Source organism: Scomber japonicus, chromosome 9 (assembly GCF_027409825.1).
Source record: "Scomber japonicus isolate fScoJap1 chromosome 9, fScoJap1.pri, whole genome shotgun sequence".
In the NCBI taxonomy this organism is placed as follows: domain Eukaryota; kingdom Metazoa; phylum Chordata; class Actinopteri; order Scombriformes; family Scombridae; genus Scomber; species Scomber japonicus.
Genome location: NC_070586.1, coordinates 18,235,517 through 18,262,133, shown reverse-complemented (window position 1 = coordinate 18,262,133; position 26,617 = coordinate 18,235,517). Strand labels below are relative to the sequence as shown.

General features: G+C 45.4%; 1 protein-coding gene across 2 annotated transcripts in view; it reads left to right on the top strand.

Moving 5' to 3' along the window:
• The window catches only part of LOC128364775 (zinc finger SWIM domain-containing protein 6-like), a 44,139-nt gene that overhangs the window by 1,574 nt on the left and 15,948 nt on the right, over nt 1–26,617 (top strand). For both annotated transcript variants that reach the window (XM_053325385.1, XM_053325384.1), the window contains exons 2-3: nt 23,320–23,676; nt 25,720–25,868. In XM_053325385.1, the coding sequence (XP_053181360.1) occupies nt 23,320–23,676; nt 25,720–25,868 (506 nt within the window). The remainder of the gene's footprint in view (nt 1–23,319; nt 23,677–25,719; nt 25,869–26,617) is intronic.

Here is a 26,617-nt window from a genome sequence, read left to right as displayed (position 1 = left end):
AGAAAGCGTGAGGCGTCAGCAAGGATATATATGTGTGTCAGAAATAGTGACAAAGAGGGAAATGGGGCCATTTTCTGTGGCCACGCATGTGTTTTTGTGTGTGAAAGAGAGAAGGAGAGAGAGAGAGTATGTGTGTCAGTATGTGTGTGTGTGGGGGTTTGATAAACACAGAGGGGGATTGTGCATGTGTCTGTGTGTGTCTTCGTCTGCACGGGCTGTCAGTCTCATCCTGCATGCTTACAGAGAGTGGAGGATGACAGGCGAGTACACAGCAGGAGGAGGGCATGTTATGCTGATTGCAATTTTCGCCCCAGAATTTTTTTTATTTTTTTTTTGCTGGGGAAAATAAAGCCAAGGAAGAGAAAATGATAAATAAAAGATGCAATCTACTCCAGGGGACAGGCAGCCACTGGAGGATGAGGGCTTAAAAGCAGGGCAGCATGGGAGGGGGGCTGTCAGCCACATCACACACCACATGTATTGGCCCATCAAACACATACAGTGGGTCTGGCCTGGAAAAAAAGTGCATGGTGGTTGTGTGGGTGTGTATGTGTGTGTGTGTGCACACAAGCGTGCATTGCTTTGTGTGGCTCGTTGTGTGCTGTCAGAGGGATGGGATTCAGTGTTGATGATGAAAGACAGTAGAGCAATAGAATAGATGCAGAGGTTATTGTGTATGGGGGGAAAAGCTAATATACTTGAATGGATCTGCTGTCGCTGTATTCCTCTCCTCCCCCTCTCATCTCCCCCTCCACCTCCCTCTCTCCCAAGTGAGCAGCTATAAAACTCTCCATATTTACTCCCCTAAGGCCAACTACCAGCCCCCAGTCTCCTGTGATTATTTATCTTTTTCTCAAAGACATTAATCACATGCTTTTTCCTTTTTTCCTCCATTTCTCTCCATACATCAGTGCTGCGGAGGGACTGGATAGGGAGGGGGGGGGCATTTAAGTGGAAGAGCAATAGATGGGGTGATATCAAGAAAAAGAGGGGAAGCCAAGAGGGGGAAAAAGTGGGTGGAAAATGCAAAAGAGAAGAGAGACATTGAAATGGTGATCGCAAGAGATGGGGATGTATGAAAGTAAAGAATGAAGCGCGGGGAAGGGGAGAGAGTGAGATGGATGGGTTGTTCCTTCTCCCATGCAAGCTCATCGGTTCCAATGCCATCCTTCGAGATAAATATTCATATATGAATGCGAGTGTTATCCAACAGTCCACTGCTTCTCAGTTATAACAGTGTTATAATGGCCCGGCACTGGCCCACTGGCTGACACATTCATCGCTGATGAATGTGTCAGCCAGCGAACAAGCAGTGGAACCTTAACCTGTACTGAAAAAGGGTCACTGTGTAATAATACATTAAAAACTCCAACATGAAATATGCACAGTGCTTTTTGGGAATCAGGCCCATAACTGCTGCATGTCACAAAAATGACATTGTCATGAGCTGATCACAGAAATATCAGAAAGTCTCACCAGTGTCCCCAAGTTCCAGCGTTCTTTCGCTTGTCAATCAGAGCGTGCTGTGCTGTAACTGAGCATCATTTACTGGTATAGAAAACTTCCAGAGCTGCCTGTTCTGATCACAGCATCTGTTCTCCGGCCCCCTTGTGTAATTTAGCCTCGGCAGCTCATCATGTTGAAAGGGAGGCTAGTATTATGGTGCCCCGTCCTCTAATTATAGAATTCTAATCCTATGGCTCTAACATGGCATGACAAAGCATGTTTGCACTTCATTACCCTCCTTCCTGTTCTAGTCCTCCAGTCTGGGTCAAGTTCATCCCCTCTTCTCTCATTCATTTATGACATGTTCTGTCCTGCTCCTCCTCCTCCTCCCTGTGACCCTTCATGCCAGTATTTCTAACCATCCCACCCCCCTCTGTCAGCCTTAAGGGCTTTGTGCCAGGAGGTAAAAAAAAACAACAAACCCGCCCCCCCTCCCACACACACACACACACACACACACACACACACACTACCACCTCATTCTTACTATCCTGTTACCGTAAGCCCCATGTCCCTAAGGAGTGACATACTGATGCCTGGCATATGTCGCTCCCTGCAATGTCATTAGCGGAGGCTACATGCTACAGCTTATTTATCCAGCCCTCCTTGTTAGGCTAATTTTTCACATGAAGCTACATGTCATTGTATCATGCTGCTGCCCCAAATCTGAGTGATGAGGTGGACACTTTGTAGAGCATGAAAGTAGAATTGCATAACGTGTAGCCTATTTTGGTGTATTTTCCATAGCGATATAGTTGGCCTCGAAAGCCTATAATATTTTGCCTTTTGCCTGCCTAAAATATCGCTGGATGTCCATGGCAGTCATGCCTGTTTGAGTGTGAATGTCATCCTCCTCTGCTTCACCTATTTCATAGACCAATCAGTGTGTGTGTGTGTGTGCATGCATGTGTGTGTGTCTGTCTTGTGCTTCTGCATGCTCATAACTCAGGTTAATTTGTTCACGCTCTGGAGAATCTTAATTAGGTTTCTGCATCATCTACTCTCCCTCTCTCACCCTCTTTTTTTTATTTTTTATCGTGATGTCAGTGAAACGGTGAAATAACAACCAGGCATGGTGGTTCCCTGTTTTTTAACCTGTTCCTTTTTGTAACACAGATGGTGAAAACCATTTAACAGGCTCTACTAAACCTAATGTTTTACTCCTAAAATGCACATTTTAGGTGTGTGAGTGGAAAAGTTGTGGAACCATATGTAATTTTTTTATTGACTTTAAGTCGTGTGCTTAGCATTAAGGCAGAACCGAATATCAGACGTATTTTGCAGACACAGCCAACACCCAAGCAAAGGGGCTGATAAAACAACAAAGAATATTTGCACATGCTAGTAGGGTATTGTTTGTGTGACAAAGCAGTAAGCCAAATGCCAAGGAGAAATCTGTGCCACTTACAAAAGTGGAGTAACACTGAGCATGTTTGCGCAGGAGCACACTCACGTTCAAGCACACACTTACAGACACACACACACACACACACACAGTTTTTACTCACTCACTTTTTTTCCAACTTAGAATTCACAAGGCCTTTCAAAGGGCTCTTGGAGGACCTACACCAACATTTCAAGCATTTTGTCCACGAAGGTGCAGAATTTACGATGCAAAACATAAATCTTGCATGAGTGTGTCGTCTGCGAGACGCTATCAGGCTGAGCTGGGGGTTTTTTCGGTGGGTGAGGGCTTATTCTTTCTGTTTGTGTGTGGGCTGTTGCTTTTTATGTGGGTGGATCTGGTTTTATTTTCCTGTTAGGTTTGAGAGTTCCTTTATCTTTTTACAATGCCTGTCGAGAAGGAGCCCACATGCGCAGTTGCGCACCACCAAAGACGCAGAGACGGATGCTTGCGAATGTGCTGGATATCTGCGTGAAACCAATATGTTAAAGTGGGGTCAACCAATATCATATGTGTCAGGACTTTTAGAAAAACCTTCTCTCAAAAAGCTTTCAAAGCTTTATGAGGACTGTGGGAAAGTAAACTTCACGGTCAGATGATCAGATGTCATGGACCGAGGCTCTAAGGTGAGCGTGCTGTAGGAGCAGTGATCCTGGATCCATTGCCTCAGGTCTACCCCAGCCATGTGACTAACCCTGGGCTTGTATCGTCATGGAAACATGGCTGAGCTTAGAGCTAGTGTAAACATCTGGCTGTCCAAGAGGGAGAGAGAGGGGCAGCAACCGCATCCATGTGTAGAGACATTGAGTCTTTGGGGAAAGTGCACTCTCTCTGACCGTGTGTATCCGAGAGACGGAGGGGGGGGGGGGGGGGGAGCAGATCCCACACCTTTGTCCCATTATGTTGGTTGAATGGAAAGAAGATAGGATGCATTTCAGCTGTTGTGAAATGGAAACATGTTAGCTTAGTCTCTCTGTGTAGGTGTGAGGAGTGTGTGTGGCTGTCCTTTTGAGTATAGAAAATACTGTTTTTGTTGTTTTGAGTCTAATATCGCTACTAATGCTTCAACTAACTATTATTTTACATTATCGATTAACCTGCCACAGTGATGTAGTCAATGTGCTTGTCCACAAACAAAAAATATTTTCAATTTACTGTCTTACATGATGAAGAAAAGAAGAATACCCTCACATTTAAGAAGCTGAAACCAGAGAATATTTGTCAGAAACGATGAACTCATCAGTATAGTGGAGGCTGATAATTGCAGCTCTTATCACTAACTCTTATTATATCATTTTGCTGGATGTTAGACAATATCTGGATTTACAAATCGTCCAGGTAATGATGTCTTTGTCTATCGCTACTTGTGTAGAATATTCTCCATGTAGCCTAAATACTCTAAATCTGAAATGTGTTTATGTGCTAATTACTTTCATTCAGCTCATAATGAGTTTCAGCTCAGCAATTTCTGTCTTTGATTACTTACAGGCAATCAGCCACACTCAAGTTTTCAGTCTGGGTGGCCCCCTCAAGGGATGAATCCAATAAGTAAACCCTGACACTGTGGTGATAGATGACCACTAGTTCTTCCTCTAGCTCTGTTATGTTCTCAACACGTCAGAAGTTTCCAGAAGGTCCCATTGCGTGTCACAGCCATTCCCAAATCCAAACTAACCAACCCCTTTGCTGAACCCAGATGTGCCCCCAGCTAGATTATTCCCACCACAGACCATAACTTCCTCAAGCCAGCTATGTTCCATCTTCTACACCCAGCCATAACTGCTCTTCACATTTCCAAGACTGTACCCAAGATGTACCACTGGACAGTCCTCCTGCCATCTGAAGCTAGCCCTAATGTCTGCCTTCTTTCCAATCGCTTCCACCTGACTGGAGCCAGCCTCCCTCCCTGTCCCATTCCTTCTCCCAGACATAGCTGTTTCCTCCCTGCCCCTCTTAAATCACCATTCTGAGTTCCAGCCCTCGCCGCCTTGCATGTGCCACACTCCCAGGCCTATTACCAAGTTGCCCAAAGACCACGCATTAAAATGACCCTGCATACTAACACTGGAACATTTTCAGAGACTCTCAATGTACAAGATCAGCGTGCGTTGCCCCTGTTAAAATAAACCAGCTAAAGTAATAAAGTTCCAGGGTGAGCTCTCTAACGTCTGCTCCAGTCCCCGTTCCAGCTTGAGTTGTCTCCTGTCCCAGACTGTGGCTGCTGGGTGTGCGTCAGCACAGCTCCTCGGCTGGTTGACTCTGTCTAGGAATCCAGTCCTCCTTCCACAGAGCTCCTGCCCCTCTGTGAGCTGGGGGAGCAGGCGATAGAAAGGCTACTAAATCCACAATGACAAGGCCCTATTAAAAGCTGTTTTTTCTATTTCATTTAATGACTTTTATTACCAGCCGCCCTTCTCTCTTCGATTTGGCAATAATAACAGGGAATGCAGCACTCGGCGTTCTACTATCTGATGCTCCCTTTCACTTTTTTTTTTCTTTTTAATGAATTCCTGTTTGCACCAATGGGCTGCTGAAATAAGCACAAACCTTGCTTACTGCAGTGGAAGGTTCAATGTATGTACAGTACTATTCAAAAGTTTGTACACATTTTTCCATTCAGTGGAATAGGAAAGTGTGTCCAGAGACCTTTGACTGGTACTGTATACTATGTGTGTGTGTGTGCGTGTGTGTGTGTGTGTGCGTGTGTGTGTGTGCACCTTTGCTATATGAGAATACGTGTTAAAGATTACACATGCTCTCACTGTTGCCACAGAACAGGGCCTCTCTGTGCAGTTTGGTCAACAGCTGTTTCTCCCCAGAAGCCAAACAGCTTTGAATCAGCCCAAAGGCTACAAACAATTTGTGTGTGTGTGTGTGTGTGTGTGTGTGTGTGTATGTGAGAGAGTGTGTGAGTGTGTGTGTGTGTGTGTTCACATAATCACTGTATACTTTACTTAGAGAGAAGAGACTTACCTGCTGTTTTCCCAGATTAAGGGCAACCTGTACCAGACCAACAACGAGAGTAGAAAAGTAATAGCTCAATAGTAGCTTTTAGCACTTACGTTTTAAAAAAATAGTTAGTTTACACATAACCAACTTTTACCATTGGCAATGCTGGCCAAAAAGAAGTCACCAAGTCCAGAGGGATGTGTGTGCCTGATAAAGTTGTCAGGTATACAATTTATCTCTCAACGTTTGCATTATTGTAAATGATTGGTGGTTTGAGAGTGGTTTTACCCGTTCATGCTTCTTGCTGGAGGACAAAAAGCTCCACTAAATACTAACACAGCATTGTGAGTAAAGGTGTCTGTGTGCGTGTATGGCTTTGTGTGTTAATTTCTCAGTGAGCATGTTTATGGCTGTGTGTGCCAAGCTGAATAAAGGTGAGGCATGTTAATGATAAGAGGGTGGATGACATTCCCGTCTGTCATCATTCCCACCCTATCTCATTTCACTCATGCACACACACACACACACACACATACACTGGCTTTGCGTACATGCTTTAAGACACACACTTACCTCACGGTGCTGGGGCGCCAGTGACTCGGCGCCTTAGAATAAACAAGCACAGGGGATGAGGGTTTACCTGCCACTGACCCCTACCGCACAAACATGCTGACACACAGCGACAGAGGTGTTTACTCATCGACTGGTCCCTCCCCCAGTATTGAGCTGGCCCAATGTTGACCTCCTCACTTGACCCCCAGGGATTTACTAAAGCCAAAGGTCAACATGGTCAGACTGTCCCTCCAGTGGATGATTGCCCTTCTTGAAAGACGGGCCCATGCTCATATTATTGTTTTCCAATAAACACCTCCTGACCAAAAGAAAAGATCACTGGCTTGATTGAATGTGTATTTTACATTCCCCAATAAGCAATTTCTCACCTGAGAGATTGGACCGAAAAGTGGCAAGGTATGCAGCCAGGTTTTTTTCTTTTTCTTCTTTGTCCTTTTGTGGAACAATCGGGAATCCGAGCCAGACTGAGAGGGGGGAGTGTACCCCCTTCTCTCGTCTTGCCCGGCAGGCTCAAGTGCCGTGTGAGCTATGTGGAGGAGGAGGACCAGAGAGTGTGAGGTGCCTCTGGCTGTGCATGGTCCAACGATGTTGTGGCTGTGTGGCATGTGAGACATGCATTCACTGCTCTCTGGCAGAGCAGTGCTGAATAGAGCTGGGAAGGGTCTCCAGGCATGAGAGACAGAAAGACAGACAAAGAAAGAGAATGAGAGCGATCCAAAGGGAAAGACAGGAAAGCTTTCAACTGACTATAGAATTTATTTTGCCCCTCTAAAGAGTTTTGTCTTTCTCTTACTCACTTCCTTGCAGGCTTAGTTTTTTCTTACCTCGCTCCCACCCCCTCATCTTCCTGTCATCTTACTCTCTTTTTCTTTTACCCCTAATCATTCCATACCTGTGCCTATCCCCCCTTCTCTTTCATGCATTCCTTCCTTGTGTTTATAAGCTCTCAGGATCTGTCTTTCTCCCCTTCTCAATTTTCCAGTTTCATTTCCCAAGCCAGGCAATAGAAACTCATATCTTATTTACACTGCCCCTATCTAGATACAGCATGTTTCCATAGTGCTTCCTGTGTCTAAACTCCCAGAGGAAGGCTAGCTGGCTAGCTAGCTCCTGCTCTCTGTGCTGTTCTCAGAGCTAGCAGTCTGCATCCAGACCTCAGGGGCTATCGCTTTTTCTACATTTAGAAGCTCTCTGTTTACCACCGTCTGGAATTAGGAAAGGGACAAGACTTAGCCTCTTTGCTGTGCTGTCTGTCTCTGAAGTTTTTAAATGATCCCTACATCCTGGACCATGTCAGTGTTGTGCATGCTCTGCTCTTCAGACAAACATCTGGCATCATAAGTTTCAATATGTTAGTCATTTAGATACATTGAATGGTTATTTAACAGGTCAGGTCTCCAAGGTGGTGGAAATGTGTTTGTGGTACTAAGTAACAAAAGACTTGAAAGTATTGAAAGCTGACATTAACTGCCTGATTGGTTCAATCTTGTTTACTTATTCTTTGCTCAGATAGGTCCTGCGTTAAATCAAAAACATTAGACTAACTCTAAACTCTTCTATGGCTGTTTGTGTTTAAACAGTATTTAACGTCCATGGACTATGACTTAGTTTAAATAGAAAAATGGGTTTTGTAGAAAGTATATGCTCATATTTCATAAAATAAAGTATTGCTTTCATGTCAGTAACAAAGCTGGGCTATCAGCACTAGCATGGGAACATTTTAAATGATACCAGGCCATTTTTTGCACCATATTATTAGTTGTTGGGTTGCAGGGTTCATCCTTTGTTGGATAAAAGCTGTGACCTTTTTTTGTCGTTAGTGGCTGTAGTGAGAATTAACACCATAAATTGTTTCGTCTGTGACATACTCTGCCCACAGACACATACAGGAAAAGACAGTAGGTGAAGTACAGATGTACTATTGTTGTTACTTGGCATTGTTGAGGATGACTGTCTGCCACTGTGTGTTATTGCCATCCTGTCTGTCTGCATTCTTGCCCAAAACCTACTATCTGGCTGCCTGTCTGTCTGCTTGGCTGTCTGGCTAGCTGTTAGCTGGCTAGCTGTCCCTTCTGGGTGGCTACATCACCTCACCTCCTACCCCCCTCACAGGCAGTGACAGCCCAGCCCAGGGAGACATGGGTAATGGTCCTCTCTGATGTACAACCTGACTCAATTGGACTGGATGGCAGACACACGCCTAAAATAACAAAAGGAGGGGAGAGAAAGAGAGGGGTGGAGAGGGAGGAGGGGAGGGAAGGAGCGAAGCGATCGATAAAGCAGGGACACATCGCCTAATAAAGATTTATTCCTTTTTCCCCCCTCGCAATCCGCCTTGGCAGGGCTGAGAGGGGGAGGAGAGAATGTGATTAGTGGACTTCTTCTCCCAGGGTGCCTCTGATAGCATGTGCGTACGCGTGCACAGCAGTATGTATACCCTGATGCGTTGTGTGTATTTTTGCATCACTTGTGTGTTTATCACATGTGTCTCTCCTTCTCCCGAGAGCGAAGGGGGTTAAAAACAGTCTCTGTCGTTTGTTCTGCCGGCAGTGGCACCAGCAGCTGCAGCTGTGTCCCTGCCTCTCTCTCTTCCTGTCAGCTAATATTTAGTTAATCTTTGGTCTGGGACCTACGGGACTGGCCGGAGCTCCTGGTGCCCCATCCATCTCGCACTGATCTATATTCCACGCTGGATGCCTGTGCCATTAACCACCACCGAGGGGAGGAGAGAAGGGGATGGAGAGGCACAGAGGTAGAACGAAGAAGAAAGGGCAGATGGGTGGAGGGAGAGCCTTAGAGAGATGAGAGTGATGGAGAGAAAGCAATAGAGAAGGGGGGGAGGGGTTGTCTACCGATCTCAGCACTAGATGAGTGGAAAAGAGGAGGAGAAGAGGTGGGTCAGCTATTCCTACCATGCACAGACATTTGAGAAATCGTCAGGCTGCATTTATCAGGCTTTTTGTTTATTTTTGGAGCACACAGCTCTCATTCAACCTCACCCATCTCCCCCTTATTGGATGCTGCTCTAATCAGGTATATATAGAAGAGCAGGTGGAATGATCTCAGTCCAGATGAAAAGAGAATAAACAACAGTGTTTCCACCAGGAGCTGTGAAAGGTCGAGGAGAAAAAAAGGTGGTGTAGGTGGAGGAGGAGGAAAAGAAAAAAAAAGAGGCAGAGGTGTGGGCGTGAGTGATCCATATGCAGTGAGTGGGCCACTTCATTGATATGCATTGTGTAGTTATGAGGGGATCCACCTGTGAAGGCTACAAGTGCTGAGTCACTCGCTAACGCACAGACTAAATGCTTTTATCCCCGACGCCTGGTCCATCTGAATGGAATATAATAGGCCATAAAGTGCTTTGCTAGCAGCGGCTGCTTGCCCCATGGCAAACCCTCGCCCCTCACTCCCCTACTCCAAATCTCATTTCACCACTTTTATGGAAACAAAGTGTGTACGCGGTCTGCTTTAATTACATCGTCTTTTTTTTCTTTCTCCTTTTGCTGTTCTCTCTTCTCTCCATCCCTCTTTCCTTGCTGTTCCTCCTGCACTGCTCCTCACAGAGAGCTCTCTCTTCTCACTTCTTCTATCTTCACCCCCCTCCCTTTCAGTCATGTGTGATCTGTTTGCTGCTGCTGCTGTGTATGTGTGTGTGTGTGTGGCACCTGTTTGAGATCTCAGTGTGTGTTTAGGGTCATGCTTGTAGGTCGTGCGTAATGAATAGCAGGGCTGTTGCTGAAGCACAACTGGTTGAGAAGAACTTAGCCAGAGAATAGCGCACCAGTGACGGAAGGAGAAGAGGAGGAGGAGGAGAGATGGATGGATGGATGGATGGATGGATGGAGGGAGGGATGAATGAGGGAGCAGGAGGACCAGCGAGGGAGGAAGGGAAGAGTGGTTGCAAAGCCAGTGAGCCTTAACCACCTTCTGTCAGTCTGTCTGCTCTCAGCGCTGTTTTCTCTCTCATAGGAATCTAATGGCTTTTCCACTGTCCTCTTTCCAAACCTCCACCACCACCTCCGCCTCCATCTCTCCTCTCTCTCTTCTCCCTCTCTGTATCGCCATGCCACCCCCCCCCCCCGCCACCCCCTCATACTCCTCTCCATCTTCTCTCACTTTCCATTCCCCTGTTAAAATTCTCCCCGAAAGTCTCCGTGCTGTCTTCCCCAGCTATAGCTCCCCTCCCTCTCTCCCTACGTTCTTCCAGCTGCTGGCCAGAGGAACAGCTGACTAAATCTAAAGCTGGGGCCCCCGGCTCTGGCCCCGGCCCCAGCTCTGCCACAGCCTCCTCTTATTCCCAGCCCCCCCCTCCCCTCCCTCCTCTGGCCTCTAGCCCTGGCTCCTCTCTCAGCAGCCCCAGCTCAGCCCTGGCCCTGCCTCTGAGCCTTCGACTCCAGCACTGCCTGACTCTCAGTGGTTCCCTCAAACCATCCCCCTCCATCCCACTTTGGAGCTGAAAAGCCTCAAAACCCCTCTCTCTCTCGCTCTATCTCTCTCGCTCTCTCTCTCTCGCTCTGTTTTGCCTATAAGCCTGCCCTCTTTTTCTGTTTTTTCACTCTGTATTTCTTGTTAATTCACTTGCTCCCCCCCTCCCTCCCTCCTCCTGATTCTGACGGTCTGTAGCTGGGCCCCTGGTACCGTCCCAACTTATCTGGACTGAGACCTCATCCAGGTTGGCAGCAGTTCAGTTCTCTGGCTCCCATACCCAGCCTCTCTAGCCAGGCAGCTTTCTCTCTCTGGCTAGTAATGCTACTCACTGTAACTCATTGTGGCTCGCTTCACTCCGAGCCACGTTCGCCTTGTACATTTGGTCGTTTCTGGCTCGACACTTCCTGCAAAGCTCTTTGACTCCTCATGTGTCTCTTTGTCTGCTCGTCTCTCGCTTCTCTACATCTCTTTAACTTGTGTAGACAGGCTGGGCCCCGGCTCAAACACATACGCTCACCACACAAACGCGTGCATCGTGCGAGAGTGTGAAGCATATGACACATGATTGGCAGCAGGGAGAGGATTGGGGGGGGGGGGGGGGGGGGGGGTGGCGAAAGGGGAAGTGGGCCTCGTCACATCTCCAGGCATGCCAGGGGCTCGAGTTTGATTGCTGCCCGGAGAAGGGAGCCTTTGTCCCCCCCTTTTCTCCCTTCCCCAACCTCTGTGGCTGTCAGAGTGAGGCTGGGGGGCTTCTGTGATTAGGTGCAGGCCCAGGTTCCTCCATCCTTCTGCAGTGGCAGATGTTGCCAACAGAAGACACCTGTCAATGGTCTTCCTACTCTCTTGACACCCAACTGTGTCGAAATGAGCGACAGAGGGCTGACAGAATAAAGTTTATAGAGCACCCCCCTCAGCTACAGTGGGATCCACACATAACGTTCCCTCTGTGTGGAAGTGGGCAGGAAGAAGCAGAGTCAGAATGTTCTGATACACCTCGCAGCTCCTCGTGGATTATTATTCATCCCACTCCCTGTCTGTCGAATGCCCAACGCAGCTTTTGTCATTCTCGCTGTCTTTGTTGTCATTTTTTTGTTGTTTTTGTTTTGAGTGTGTGTACACACGGAGAGGAAATTGATGGTGGTTCGAGGGGGAGGGGAGCAAAAGTTTCCTTTGGAGTCATGTTTTCTCTTGTTGTCACAACGTGCGACACACATCAAAGGTTCCTGTGTTCCACCATTTATTGGCAACAACACGCAACAACCTCTCTCCCGATGTGGATTCTTCAAAAAAAATAGGGAGGGGGGGGTGTAGCTCAATGAAACAGAGGCAGATGACAAAGACGCAACCATCCAAACAGCTAGAGGGGGTTGAGTGGGGAGGAGGGGAGGAGGGTGCTAAATAATCAGACCTAAGCACTGTAACTGAATCGGACTGCTTTTCAAAAGTGTTTTCAATCAAAATGGGCTTTTGACGCGCACCGATTCTGATACCAGGGAAGTTTGAGTAGAGAAAAAGTGACGGCATGAAGTTGTAAAGAGCTCTCTCTGCTTTTGGGGGGGGGGGGGGGGGGGGGGTAGTTTTGATTCCTACACTCTGAGGCCTTTTCTGGTGTGTGTCTGTTTTGCATGGAACAGCACAACAGTAATTAACTAAGTGTAAAAGCGAAGATGAAGTAAGCTGCTTGGTTCTGCTCCCCTAACCTTACAGACCTCTTACACACTCACACACTCTCTCTCTCTCTCTCTCTCTCTCTCTCTCTCTCTCTCTCTCTCTCTCTCTCCTCTCCCTCTCCCTCTCTCTCTCTCTCTCTCCTTTTTTCTTTTTTTTTATTCTTTCTCTGGTCCAGGATGGCACCCATTGACTGCCACTGACCTAATTTGGGCAAATTTCACTGACCTACTTCATGGGTGAATGCTGACTTGCCCACGGGAGGGGATTCTCACACATACACACACACACATATTCTTTTCTTTCCTTATGATTAATATGCACACCCTCAACCTCCTTTATGGTTGCCATGGCACTGGGCATGTACCCCCATAGTTATGCCCTACACCCCCCTTGACCTGCTATTAAACCCCCCCTCTCCCTGCCTCCTTTAGCACTCCAGTAACCCAAATGAATGTAATGAGGATCTGAAAGTACAGACACATGGTAAAAGATAAACAAAGCAGTTGGTCTTTGTTTCATATGGTCTCAGAGGTGAGATATTCCTTCACTTTGTAAGTCTCTGAAGAGATATAATCAGCATAATTGCATAGGGATATGATTATTCTTCTGTCATCTCTGAAAATGCAAATTCGATTAAACAATGTGGCGATGCTTTTAGTGTACAGACAGTCACAATAATTCCTTTGCAAAGTTGATTGAGACTGCTATCTGTGGAGCATACGAGGACTGATCTTTAACCTATGCGTGTATTGAAATCAAGCCTTAGTTCACAGTCGACCAGACACACACGATCCTCTGGAGGGCTTTGGAAAAGGTGTTGTCATAGTTGGATTAGTTTTGCCCTTTTTTAAAGTGAAGGTAAGCAGTAAGTAAACTTCTCTGCATGCAGCATCCTACTAGGACATGCTAGTTGGAAGCAAGTCTAACCTGGTTCAGTGTTTTTGGTCAATCTCATGTATTATTCTTTGAAAGCTTTTGTGCAGTGTGTTTTGTGTTTGTGTTTGAGAGAGAATGAGAGAGAGTTGTTTGCATTTTTGTTTCTATGTGTGTGGACCTGCCTGTTTTCCCCTGTGTGCTTCCCTGTGTTTGCCCACATGTATGTATGTGAGACGTACGCCCCCCCCCACAACTACAACCCATGAATGCAAACACACACTTACATACGTGCTCGAATTGGGGCGGACATGAGTTGTCATAGCAACACAGATGTCAACAAAAGGGGCTCCAGGGTGAACATTGTCTCCCTCTTGTCCAGTGGGGTGCAATTTATCTCAATGTAGCCATGAAAGGCAGCTATTTACATGAAACGAGAGCTGTTTCTGGGAAATAGGGGTCTCTGAAGGTTTTGATGTCAGCTGCCTGCTTTTAGCTTGAGAGTGGAAACCTAAACCATCCAGAGAGGGAGAGGAGCAAGCTGTAAACCTACTGAGAGAGCTCAGTTCCCTCATGTGGTTGCAGCTCTTCACCCGGTGAAAGTCTCTCACCGATTCCCCTCAATACACTTGCAGAAGGCCAAGCGTAGCGTGTAATTTCAGATGCTTACAGTTTGCACAGAGTAAATCTAACCCCCTTGCTTTATAGCTTATCCTTAAGAGAGTGGTCCTAACATCAACATCAATATTTACAGGAATAGCCCGCAGGCAAGAGAATCGACCACCACGATTCAGCAGAGACGTATTCAACCTTTCTCTTGCTCCCCCTCCCTCCTCTCTCCCTCACTTGTCTTCATCCCAGTTATTCCCCTACTCTGCAGCAGCCCATTGATCACAGCACCTGTAGCTGAGATATTTGTCTTTGGGTTGCCTTTGTTATATATTAGTGTGTGTGTGTGTGTGTGTGTGTGTGTGTGTGTGTGTGTGTGTGTGTGTGTGTGTGTGTGTGTGTGTGTGTGTGTGTGTGTGTGTGTGTGTGTGTGTGTGTGTGTGTACAAAAGGTGCACCCCGTATACAAGCGTGCGGCATGTTCACCAGGGCCGTGGCTTTGACACAGGCTCAGCGGCTGTTTGAGAGATGCTGGATGACGCGTGTCAAGTGATATTAAATTTGAGAGAACCTCTCCTCTCTCGTTTCACTCCTCCCACCCCCCACCCCCCTACTCTGCCCGTCCCTCTGCCGTGGACTGTGTCTGGTGTGGTTAGCGTGAGCAATGACACTTTTCATTGGGGTTTTTAGGGGGAGCCGTCACGTCTGATGTACGAAGCCTCACAGCTTTGTGGGTAGAATGGACACTTTGGCCTACATAAGCTCTTGGAAGGTCAATGGCGAAATAGACACAATGCACACATGCTATACCTGTGCCATACTACACGTGATTTGCGCTGTAATTTCCTAATCCAAACAAATCTGTGTGTGAACTACATGTCTGTGGCCATGATAGTAGCCTGGTAACTGCTAATTAATGGATGTGTATTTTAGTGGTTTCTGCAGCCTTTTTTGTCTTCAAAGAGAGATGATGCGTTAAATCCAGGTCACTCTCAGACAGGTTAGCTACCTTTTAAGATTTTTACTCAAGGTTGTGTTTAATGTTAAGTTATTATTTTAGGAGAAAAACAAAGGTATAGGAAGGTCAACTCAACGCCAGCATGCTTTAAACAAGAAAATGGCACATAAATGGTTAACCAATTTCCTGGTAATATACAATTTCTCTGTTATGTGTACTTGTGCGTATCTGCTTCCATCTGTGTCAGGTAATAATGTAGACATATGAGTGGTGGACCAGTGTGCTCAGAGCTATAATGGGACAGCCTGAGCCAGGGGATGTTAAGGGATGTTGCGTCGGGGTGGGTTTACGCCAGGATGTGGTATGCACCACCGAACACAGAACAGCCAGCGTGACCTCAGTGACTCCAGGAAGGAAGGGGTTAAGCACGAGCCGGCAGGCCTGCATGGGCTGCGTTACGCAAACTGGCGGCTGGCTAGAGCTGAAAGGGGAAGTGCTGAGCTCAGAGGAACACTGGCACAGAGCCATAGCTCCCTCCTCCCTCCTCTGAAACCACCCCACACACCCCCTCCCCTCTGCCCCCCCGCCTCCCCGCTACAGCTGAGCGCTCCCCATGCTTCCCACCGCCAGGCGTGGTGATGTGTGTTTGTGTGTCTGTGTGCATGTGCTGGAATGCAGCTTCCCCCTTGGCTGGGGCCTGTGTATGTGTGCGCACGCGCGTGTGTGTGTGTGTACACGTGTGTGTGTCTGTCTGGAATGATGCCTCCCCTTGTCTAGTATGTGACGTCAGTACACACAACGGGTCAGCTTAGGGCTAGGCAACGGTGTGTGTGTGTGTGTGTGTGTGTGTGTGTGTGTGTGTGTGTGTGTGTGTGTGTGTGTGTGTGTGTGTGTGTGTGTGTGTGTGTGTGTGTGTGTGTGTGTGTGTGTGTGTGTGTGTGTGTGTGTGTGTGTGTGTGTGTGTGTCATGGATGGGAGGGGGGAACAGAGGAGGAGTTAGTTATTGGAGAGAGAAAAAGGAAAGAGGAGGGGCTGTTTGTGAGCAGAAGGAGGTTGACTGCAGGGAGCCACTGAAGCAAGTATGTGTGCATGCATGAAGGCATCATGAGTTGTGTGTCAAAGGGTGGGGTTACGTGCTTGTGTGTGCGTGTGTGTGTATGTGTGTGTGTGTGTGTGTGTGTGTGTATGTGGTGAAGTGTGTCGGGTGACTTTCCGAACTAAATGGGAAGGGTAAAGAGTGTAAGGCTATTTCCTGGTGTGGACGAGTGAACCCAAATAACACACAGATAGTTGTACATGTGCACACACAGTCATGCTGCCGTCCTGTCAGTGCTCGAGCTTTTTCCATATGCAAATATATTCTGCTCACTTTCCAGCCATGGTAGCTTGCACAGTAGTGGCTTTTTGTCTGTCTACAGTGCTAGCTTTAAGGAGGCTTTTTTCAACAATTTGTTCTTTTTTGCCTTTTCTTTTACCTGCTTTGTTATTGAGCTTTCATGTCACGATTAATTTTTGAAAACAGTTTTATCAAAACAATTCTTCACAAAAGGATTCATAGGGCTAAGTTCAAATTAAGCGAGAGAAACACATCTGTAATCAATTCTGACAAGAACAGTAAATGCCATTTTGGCACACTTCTGCATGCAGGTCATGCATATGGTCTACACAAACACAGCTTCCGTCTCACAAACACACATACCAAACCAATGAGCATTATATATCTTCATATTCTTTTTTTATTCTGTTTGTATTGTCCTCTCTAGCGACACAGAACGGCTCATCTCAACTGGCCTCCTTTGTAGAGAGAAGGAAACCAGCGCTATAATGTCTCGACTGTATAGGTTTGTCATTAGAAGGATACTCAAACCCTGAAGTAGCAGACAATGGCTTTTCAATGGATCCCATTGCCTCCGTCTATAGCTTGCGTGGCTCTACTGGGACAGACCTCTGCTAATTACACACATTCATTTCCAGCCAGATGTAATTTCATTCACACTAATGAACCTCGCACATGGATCGGGATAATGTATAGTTAATGTACAGCCAGGAGACGGCATTAGCAGGCTACTGGCTTCTCCAGTGACAGAGATTTGTGGAATAGTGGCTAAAGGCATCGTCCACCTAATACCATTCAGGTCTCATTCTGAAATTACATCTAATAGTAATTGTAGACTTGTGTGTTTTTAATTGTTAACTACAACAAACATGGCCTACTTTGTTAGACATGTAACTACATACAACTAAAAACATATTATCCCTACAATAAATCATGTTGTTTAAAAGCTTGCTGGAGCCATGGTTTCAATTATCAGTAGCTGCAACATGGTGGTATGTAGCTATGTTACATCCCGTCATACCTATGTTTAAAGGAATAGTTTAACATTTTGGGAAATAAGCTTATTAGCTTTTTTTGCTAGGAGTTAGGTAAGGAAGATTGACACCACTTTAACTGCAGTATGATAAATATATAGCTACAACATTATTATGGATCCCACTGCTCTTCTTGGCAAGACCCACCCTACCCTGCCTCTGATTGGCTAGTACTTGTTGTTTTGGGTTGGTTAGGTTTAGGAATGAGGACTGAGATTGGATAAGGTCATGGTAAGAATATGGGGTAAGCCAATCACAGGCAGAGTAGGTGGGATCCTTTAAAAACATCCAGCTACCACCAGCAGCTGCTAGCTTAGCTCACAGCTAAGTTAGCAAACAGAGGAACAGTAGCTACCTAGCCTGGTTCTGCACACAGGTAACTGCCTACTAGCACCTTGGAAGCTCACAAATTAAAACATCATATCTTTGCTTGTTTAATATGTACAAAAACTAGACCGTAAAAATGACACGTTGTGGTTTTACAGGGAGTTATGTGCCGGACTATTTCTTGGCACAGAGTCACTGTGAGACTCCAGGAGGTCACTGCTCAGCTTATGTTCAGATTCAACAGAGAGGTAATATATAACATGTTAATGAGTGAGCTCTAGAGATGCTGTTAGGTGGATTGTGTACACAGGCTAGCTGTTTCCCCATGTTTCCTGTCTCTGTGCTACGCTAAGGTAACCGGCTGCTAGTGGTGACTTCATATTTATGGTATAGACATGAAAGTAATATCAGTCTTCTCATCTAGCTCTCGACAAGAAAGCAAAAAAGCATATTTCCATAAAACATGGACAGCTAGCAGATTCTATCCCAAGCTAATTCTAAAAAAAAAAAAAAAAAGACCAAGCCCATGAGTCTATGTTTATGTGAATTATGAGAATTTTCTCCCCAGTATTTCTCACAACCGTGTCTTCCATCTGTTACCCGCAGAGCTCGTTTTCTGACCACTCTTTTCTTCTTTTTTTTTGTCTTGTCTTGATCTCATCCCTGAACAGAGGCTCCACTGTCTTTTTGTCTGCACTGGTCAGCCCTCTGAGCAGCAGCCTTTGGGATCAGTCAGCACAGCAGTAACACCAGCTCTGCCTGACAGGCCCAATCCAGCAAAATTAGAATCCATTTTGAAAGTGATAGTTAGAAAATTGCGAGTCATTCCTGATGTACCACATGGCAACTAAGTGGCAGCAGCCCAGTAGTCGACTGTCATTTCAACCGCCAGCTGATGACAACTCCAATCACCCACACATCCGTCAACGCACGCACACACACACACAGATATTCTTTTCCTTCCATCCCTGTGATTAGTATGCAGATTTTGCTGTCAGAATCTCAAGCGGAAGTAAAAGCATTGAAATTCATAGAATATCTCAAAACATTAATTTATGCTAGTTTGTGTCTGTCAGCACACACCTTCAGACCATGAGAGAGAGAGAGAGAGAATGTGTGTATCATGTGCACATGTGTGTGGAAATACAAGTGATGAAAACGCGCCCACGGAGAAAAAGGCTTTTTGGTCTACCAGGCGTAAATATGGCCGCCCCTGGAGCTCAGCTGTGTTATTCCAGCCCGTCCCACACCTAGGACACACACGCATGCACACACACACACGCCTGGAGCAAGGTCTCCTGCAGAATAGCATTGATCTCTGTTTATAGTCTCTGTATGGGTGCTTCCTTATAGGACCACACACACACACGCATGTGCTGATTGTTACTCACACAGACCTACCCTATAAGATGCTGAAAGGCCTTGTATTTGTCTTTGTAGCCTTATTAACTGGGCCAGTTCACGGAGCAGCAATGAGGGGAACGCTCCTTTGGATGTGGGTGGGATAAAGACAGTGTTAGAGGTGGGGGGGTTGCCCGAACATTTCTCGACCCCTCTTCGACCTGCTGCAGGGCCTTGCTTTTCTTCGGTCGTGGTTCAGATCTCCTTTCAGCGGGGCCTCTCGTTTGAATCCAACCAAACGGATTGGATTCCAGTCCAGTAGCCTTTTCTCTGCACGGCTATCTTTGGTCAACATGGAGTAGGATCCTGTATTAGGACTTAAACTAGTGCAGGTGGTCCCGTGTGGAACATAGAGGCTCTGGCAAGGGCAGAGCCAGATTTTGGTGTTGCTCTCTGTCTGTCTGCAGCGCATGAGGTAATTTGATTAATGTGCAAGGCTAAAGTGAATCGGCGCAGGCGAATGGGCCTTAAATATCTATTTGCTCTCTCTGCTTCTCCCTCTTTGCTTTTGTTGATTCACTTTCACACCAGGCCATTTGTTTCATCTCATTTCTTGCACTGAAATCAATCATGTATTCAGAATCTCTACTCCCTCACACACACAAATACAACGGATGAGCCCTGTGTGAACTGCGCGGTGCCATATTAGATTTAGGTGACAGTCACTCATGAACCAATTCAGCCAATAAACTTAATGACCTTCCCACTGCTGGGCCTGAATTTTCTCCATTGACTTGGAATCTTAATTTGATTGCGGAAATATATGTATGTTACTCAATCTAATTTACTCAGTGATTTTGGAACACTGGGCACTTTTGTGCTTAGGCAAGCATACCTTTCAGGCCGGACCCCCATCCCAGCCGACAGCCTTCATGTGGGAAGCTAAATCCTGTTTTATAGGGAGTGTATAAAGGCGGCATTCTTCCGTCGCAGCAGATGTATGTTGAAGGAGCTGCAGGTCTTAGTTTGGGCCTTTCCTCCCTGAAATAAGAGCAGGAGTCCGGTATTTCTGGGGCCCCTTGTTGTTGAATAGATAGAAGTGGTCCTAGCTGGTCAAGAGAGCGTGTGCTGGCTTATCGGCACTTATACAATTTCAAAATGAGAGAAAAAGATAAAGCAAAGGGCTATTTGGGGGAATGCTTTGATGTGGGGTCCCCCAAAGAGTCTGGGTGGTCCGCAAACCTTTGTGGGATTTGAACATATATATACATACGCTCATTCTCGCTCACTCTTTCACACACTATTCTCGCTCCCTTACACAGCGCTTCGGGCCAAGTGTGATTTCACCAGGGCGGTCAGAAGGGGTTTCTAGGGCAACCTCACAGAGGCCTTGTTCTAAAAATGGCCGCCATGGTTACTTTGAAAGCCAACCCTGGCCTCTTGAACATGCACAGAAAAGAGCCCTGAGCACCACTCGGGGAGGGGAGCTGGGTGGACTGAGTGAGGGGGAAACCAGGCTCTTTAATAGCTAGCACATGAGACATTGAAGGTTTCATACCCACCCAACCAGGAGTCATGGGAGGTGTGTGCGTGCATGTGTCTGTGTGTGTATCTAAACAGTAATATCCCTGTACTCAGCGCTTGGCTAAATTAAAAGGGCATATTTGGCGTGGGGGGCAGTTTTTGGTGCCCAGACGATTGGACGGGGAAAGGCGAAACTCATTACCTACCCATCTGTCAGAGAGTGAGAGAGAAAGAGCTGTGGGAATGCGGACGGAGGGAGGGACGGATGAAAAGGGCTTGGAAGGCAAAAGAGAGAGAGAGAGAGAGAGAGAGTGTGTGTGTGTCCATTAAAACAAGGGAAACACAACAGACTTTTGCTTTCGAACAAGTCTTTTATCAGTATTTAGTTTTTCATTCTCCATGTGTTTTGAATTTAAAAAAAAATAGTATCCCTGTTAATTTTCCCTATGGGAAAAAGGAAAACATTTCAAAAAGAAAGTGCAGCTGTTTTTACGACAGGCTGATAAGTGTGTGTGTGTGTATGTGTGTATGTATAAGAGCATGCATGTGTGTGTGTCTGTTTGTATCAGAGGTTGATTTTTCTTTGAGCTCTCTCAGCTCCACATGTTTTTGATGTTCTCCTTTTTCTCTCCCCTCTCTGGACCAGGGGCTACTCTTGAAACACAAGCTCATGTCGCGTGTGCACACTAAACACACACACAGACGCACACACGCACACGCACACACTAAATGTATTAAAAGCCATTCCTCATTTGTATGTTGTTACACAGCTAAATCAGTTAGCTCTCCATTCTACAAGCAGCTGCACCATGTAAACCTTTTTGTCTCGTTTAGGAGTGACTCAGTATCTCTCTCTCTCTCTCTCTCTCTCTCTCTCTCTCTCTCTCTCTCTCTCTCTCTCTCTCTCTCTCTCTCTCTCTCTCTCTCTCTCTCTCTCTCTCTCTCTCTCTCTCTCTCTCTCTCTCTCTCTCTCTCTCTCTCTCTCTCTCTCTCTCTCTCTCTCTCTCTCTCTCTCTCTCTCTCTCTCTCTCTCTCTCTCTCTCTCTCTCTCTCTCATCTCTCTCTCTCTCTCTCTCTCTCACAGCTGTAGACATATAGGCTTTGATCACTGCAGATGCAAGTGGCTGCCACATTCGATCCACACCCCTCTTCTGTGGATATTGTTAACGAACATGTACTTCCTGTGCCAGCTGGCTTTCAGAATGGAAAAGCATATCTCCATGGCAATGTTCTGCAGTTCTGCACTGTCGGATATTTGCAGCCAACACTTCTTAGTTTTGCAGATAATGCTGAGCAAAAGGGCGCACACAGAAAAAATGTGGTTATTTCTGTTTCCATGCTTATTTGTAACATCCGTGATAATGGAGGTTGTTGAATTCTGGATTGATGAAATGATGCTGATATTTGTACAAGGCCTCAGTCATAACTCAGGAAGATTTAACAATGTGCTTTATTAAGACTGCAGAGAATAAGTGTATGGTTTCGTGACCTTGCTTACATCCTTCTGTCTTTTTCCCTCTACTCACCTGCTTTCTTACTGCACTCAATAACTATCAAGGTGGAAGGAAAGTTACTTAGACCACCTCACCTCAGCTTGTGTACCCCTCACCCAATTACCCACTATATTATGAAATATTCAACTTCTATCCTCTCCCCTTTTTACCTAATGTAGAGGCCCAGAGAACGCTTTGATATGCGTTAATACATGCTTGATATCACAGCGATGCGTGCATTCAGCCCTTTGATAAACATATGTAAGAGATGTATGTCATTGCCTGGTCCACATGCATTTCAGACATGTCTCCTGAGCACATAAATGCATTCATAAGCTACTCTCTGTCTCTCTTAACCACTCCCATTATTAATAAATGCATGATCTCATGCTGCGACTCAGTGTGTGTGCACACGTTTGCCTCTTTCATATGCTCATCAGTGTGTGTTTTAGGCCACTGCTGAGGACCCGCCCTGCTCATTCATATTCATACTTGCATAATGACCAGCCGCGCCTCCGGATAGCGCAGTCAGGACGAGATCAAACATTATATTCAAACAAGGGGCTGTATTATTCATACTGTAACAGCCGCCCCTCGCTGCTCACTTCCTCATCTCTTTCTCAATTCCTCCACCTGAGTTTCCTGCATCTAGATTTCTGTCATGCTCCTTCTCTCACGCTCAGAGTCACAACATTGGACTGCAGCTGGTCCTGATCATCATGCTCTCATGACAAGAGAACATGGGGCCTTTGGCAGGTGCCTGCGGCCAGCTAAGTCTGTTTCATATAATTGGTAAACTCCGTCCTCACTGTGTTCATTCTCAGAGAGATTGTTTCCATAATGTCATTTACTAAAAGGCACATTCATTGAACTGATCAAGTCATCCAGTTCTCATGTTATTTAATAGATGCTTCGGTAGGACATCCAGTTGTTGGCTCTGCAGGGAACACAATAGTTGCCTGATCTCATCTCTATCTTACTGACTGACAGTTTGTTCTGGTCTTGTCTTGTTGTCTTGTTGTCTTTTTGTGGGACAAGCTGTCCGAAACTCAAAACATATACAATGAACTAAAAAAAAGAAGCAAATGTTCACATTCAAGAAGTTATAGCTAGAGAAATGTAGCCATCTTTGCTTGAGAAATACATTTTAATTGATTATCACAATAAATTGTCTTTCACCGATGAATGGGTTAACTGACGAATAGTTTCAACAGAAAGGAAGGTATAAAGCAGGCATGGATGGTCTTTACATACACTGTACTTAACTTTTTCTTTTCTTTCTCACCCTCCCAGGTTTCCATCTGAGCGGCACAGTGACGGACCCTGCCACGCCCTCGTCCCCGGAGCTTGTATGCAGCGTCAGCGTCAGCTTCGACCGCTGCAAGATCACGGCGGTAACATGCACATGCGGCAACAAAGACATCTTCTACTGCGCCCATGTGGTGGCTCTGTCGCTTTACAGAGTACGGAAGCCCGAGCAGGTCAAACTGCACCTGCCCATCTCAGAGACCCTATTCCAGATGAGCAGAGACCAGCTGCAGAAGTTCGTCCAGTATCTGATTTCGGTCCACCACACCGAAGTGTTGCCTACTGCGCAGAAACTGGCTGACGAGATTCTGTCACAGAACTCTGAGATCAACCAGGTCCATGGTGAGGAGATGTCTGTGTGTGTGTGTGTGTGTGTGTGTGTGTGTGTGTGTGCGTGTCAGTAAGGTCGTGGTTGTGTGATCTTGTTGGTTTGTGTGTCTTCCTGCCTCTACATGTATGCGTGTATTGACTGCATGATGAAGGTAAAGTGTGGCAGGATCAATGTTACTCATTAGTGAGATCCAGGCAGTAAAGGAGAGACTGTGTGCCTCTAATCAACACTATAGACCCGTTATTTACCTCTGAGAGAGAGAGCGAGAGCGATACACAGACAGAAGAGGTTGGTAGAGAGATAAAGAAAGGTGCATATCTCCTGTTATCAATACTGTATTTGCTGCTTCCCTTAATAAGAGAGAGAAACTCAAGGGCAAGCAATACACAGCAAAGGAAACCATTGAAAACATGGAACAGAAGGAGCCATGAAAAAGCATGTATGTGTGTTTACCAGTCTATACTATACCTTTTTTTATAGCTCTAAAGACAGTTTTTAGAGAGCAAACAATGAAATAAGGGCAAGAAGACGAGGAAGAAGGGGGAGTTATGAGGAAACTGAAAATGAGGACGAAAGAAGAACAGTATGAGACATTTACCCAGAAAGAGAGAGGAACCTAAAGATCGGAGAATGCAGGACAGAAATAAATACACAAGTCAGATGGGCGATTGAGACATTTTTGTTGACAGCCTATTGATTTGTCGCCCCTCCATCAATAATTCTTTATAACTGAAACATGTCGTCTGAATTAAAGCATCTAACTGAACGGCTTCTATTCAGTTCATTAGTTTGAGAGTTATAAGCATACAGTGTATATTTTCAGATTAGAGTCTTTATGTCTTTCATGTTTTCCTTCTGGGAAACAAGTTAAAGTTTTGAGGGATAATGAAAGTGGCATACTGTTTACAATTTTGGGAAACTTACTTTCAAAATCAATGTGTGTGTGTTTAAACAGTGAGTCACTATGTTTAAATGTATATTATAATATTCCTTTTTATGATGAGTAATAGATTCCTAAATGTAGTTTTTGCTGTGGGGTTGTTTCTATAGAATACACTTGAATAAAGTGTTAAATAAGTGAGACAGTAAATAGTGTAAATGGATATGGTAGACTACATGAAAATATGTCACATTCATATTATTCATGTTGAATTATAGTTGCAGTCTTTCTCTTCTTTTCTACAGCGTCATGATAAAAAAGCCTCGGACGCTTTGCAGCTGGTTTCTAAATCGTCTCTGCTTGCATTGTTAATGGTGTGCTTCAAATTGTTTGTTATAAGCTGAAAAATCGTCTGTGAATGTAACATGTTGCAGTGCAGTGTGCACATTTTCAGGAGTAACACTGTATTACGGCTGCAACTAACAATTTATTTTATTATCAGGCCAACTGAAAATTATTTTCTTGCTTTAATGGATGAATCTCTGGGCAATTAAAATGTCAAACAGTGAAAAATGCCAGGTATCATTTCCTACAGTAGAGCCCAGAGTGACATCTTCATGTAATCCATGTTTCTTTTTTATCTGACAAACCTCCTTAAATGACAAATATTAGCAGCAAATCCTCACAATTGAGAAGCTGCAGCCACAAGGTTTGACACTTTTGCTTGACTATCAAAGTAATTGCTCATTCATTTTTATCAACTAACTGATAAATAGTTGAATTTCTACATTATATGCTACTCCAAACAGTGGCATTGTATTTTGCATGTACTTATAATCTTCTGAGGACACAAAGTCCTCACAGATGTAAAAAATGGGCGTTAAGTTCTCTGATATTTTGCCAGTATTCTTCCTCACCTGGTCATTTCAAGGTTAATGGTTGCTCTTTTTGTTAAGGTTAGAATTGTGTTTAAATTGTGGTTGTTAACAGAAAGGTGTGCAGTGGTTTGAAGTTCACATTCACATTATGTATTTATTATTGCCTTAAAAAATATGTTAGCTTATAATATTAATATATAGTTCTGTTATAGTAGTCCAGCATTTTTTTTATCAGGACAACAATGATGAAACTATAGTAGCCTTATCCAGATTTATTTCTGTGTGTTTGTGTGTAGGGGCCCCGGACCCTACAGCAGGGGCCAGCGTGGACGACGAGAACTGCTGGCATCTGGATGAGGAGCAGGTTCAGGAGCAAGTCAAGCTCTTCCTGTCCCAGGGAGGATACCACGGCTCGGGCAAGCAGCTCAACCTGCTCTTCAGCAAGGTCAGGAGCCAGCAGCATTCATTCACATACAGAACATAACAACACACATACAACACATACCAACCCTCACTGCCACGGCCGCAAAGACACACACTCATCTCATTCTAACCTCTCTCCCTGTAGGTTTCTTTTCTCTCTACAAGAACACAAAAATGCAGTCTCACCCTTATCCTTCCCTCTGCATCCTGTTGATAAATATTTTCAGTCTCTCTCTTTCTCTAGTATTCTCCTCAATTCCCTTAAGAAAAGAGGCCCTTCTCTGTTCAAAGACAAACCATATATATTGTGTATATATTGGCACATACATTAATTGCAGGATGGAGTGGAAGAAAGTGTAAGGATAGAGAGAGAGAGAGAGAGAGAAAGAGATATAGAAAGAGGGGAAGCTTGCTCTTTGCTCAACGATTACATGAGAGATGTGTGCATGTTCGCTCTGTTGCCTGGTATTACGGTGGCAAAGTGAGGCCAGCATAAATTCGCTGTGTGCTATGTAAAGACCGCAAGGCAAGGCCATTATCATCTACCCTGCCCAGCTTTTAGAATGTCTCTTGGCTTCACGCTCTTTGATGCCTGTTATAATTTTTTTTCAGTGCAGACACACCCCACACTGATAGACGCATATTTGTGCACACACACACACATACACAGTGAGAGTCATATTGTACGTACACCTCAAATCACAAAACACATATAGATTTGTGTACATATGTAATCCTGTGTCTGTGGCTTTTTCTGGTTCTTGTTGTTCT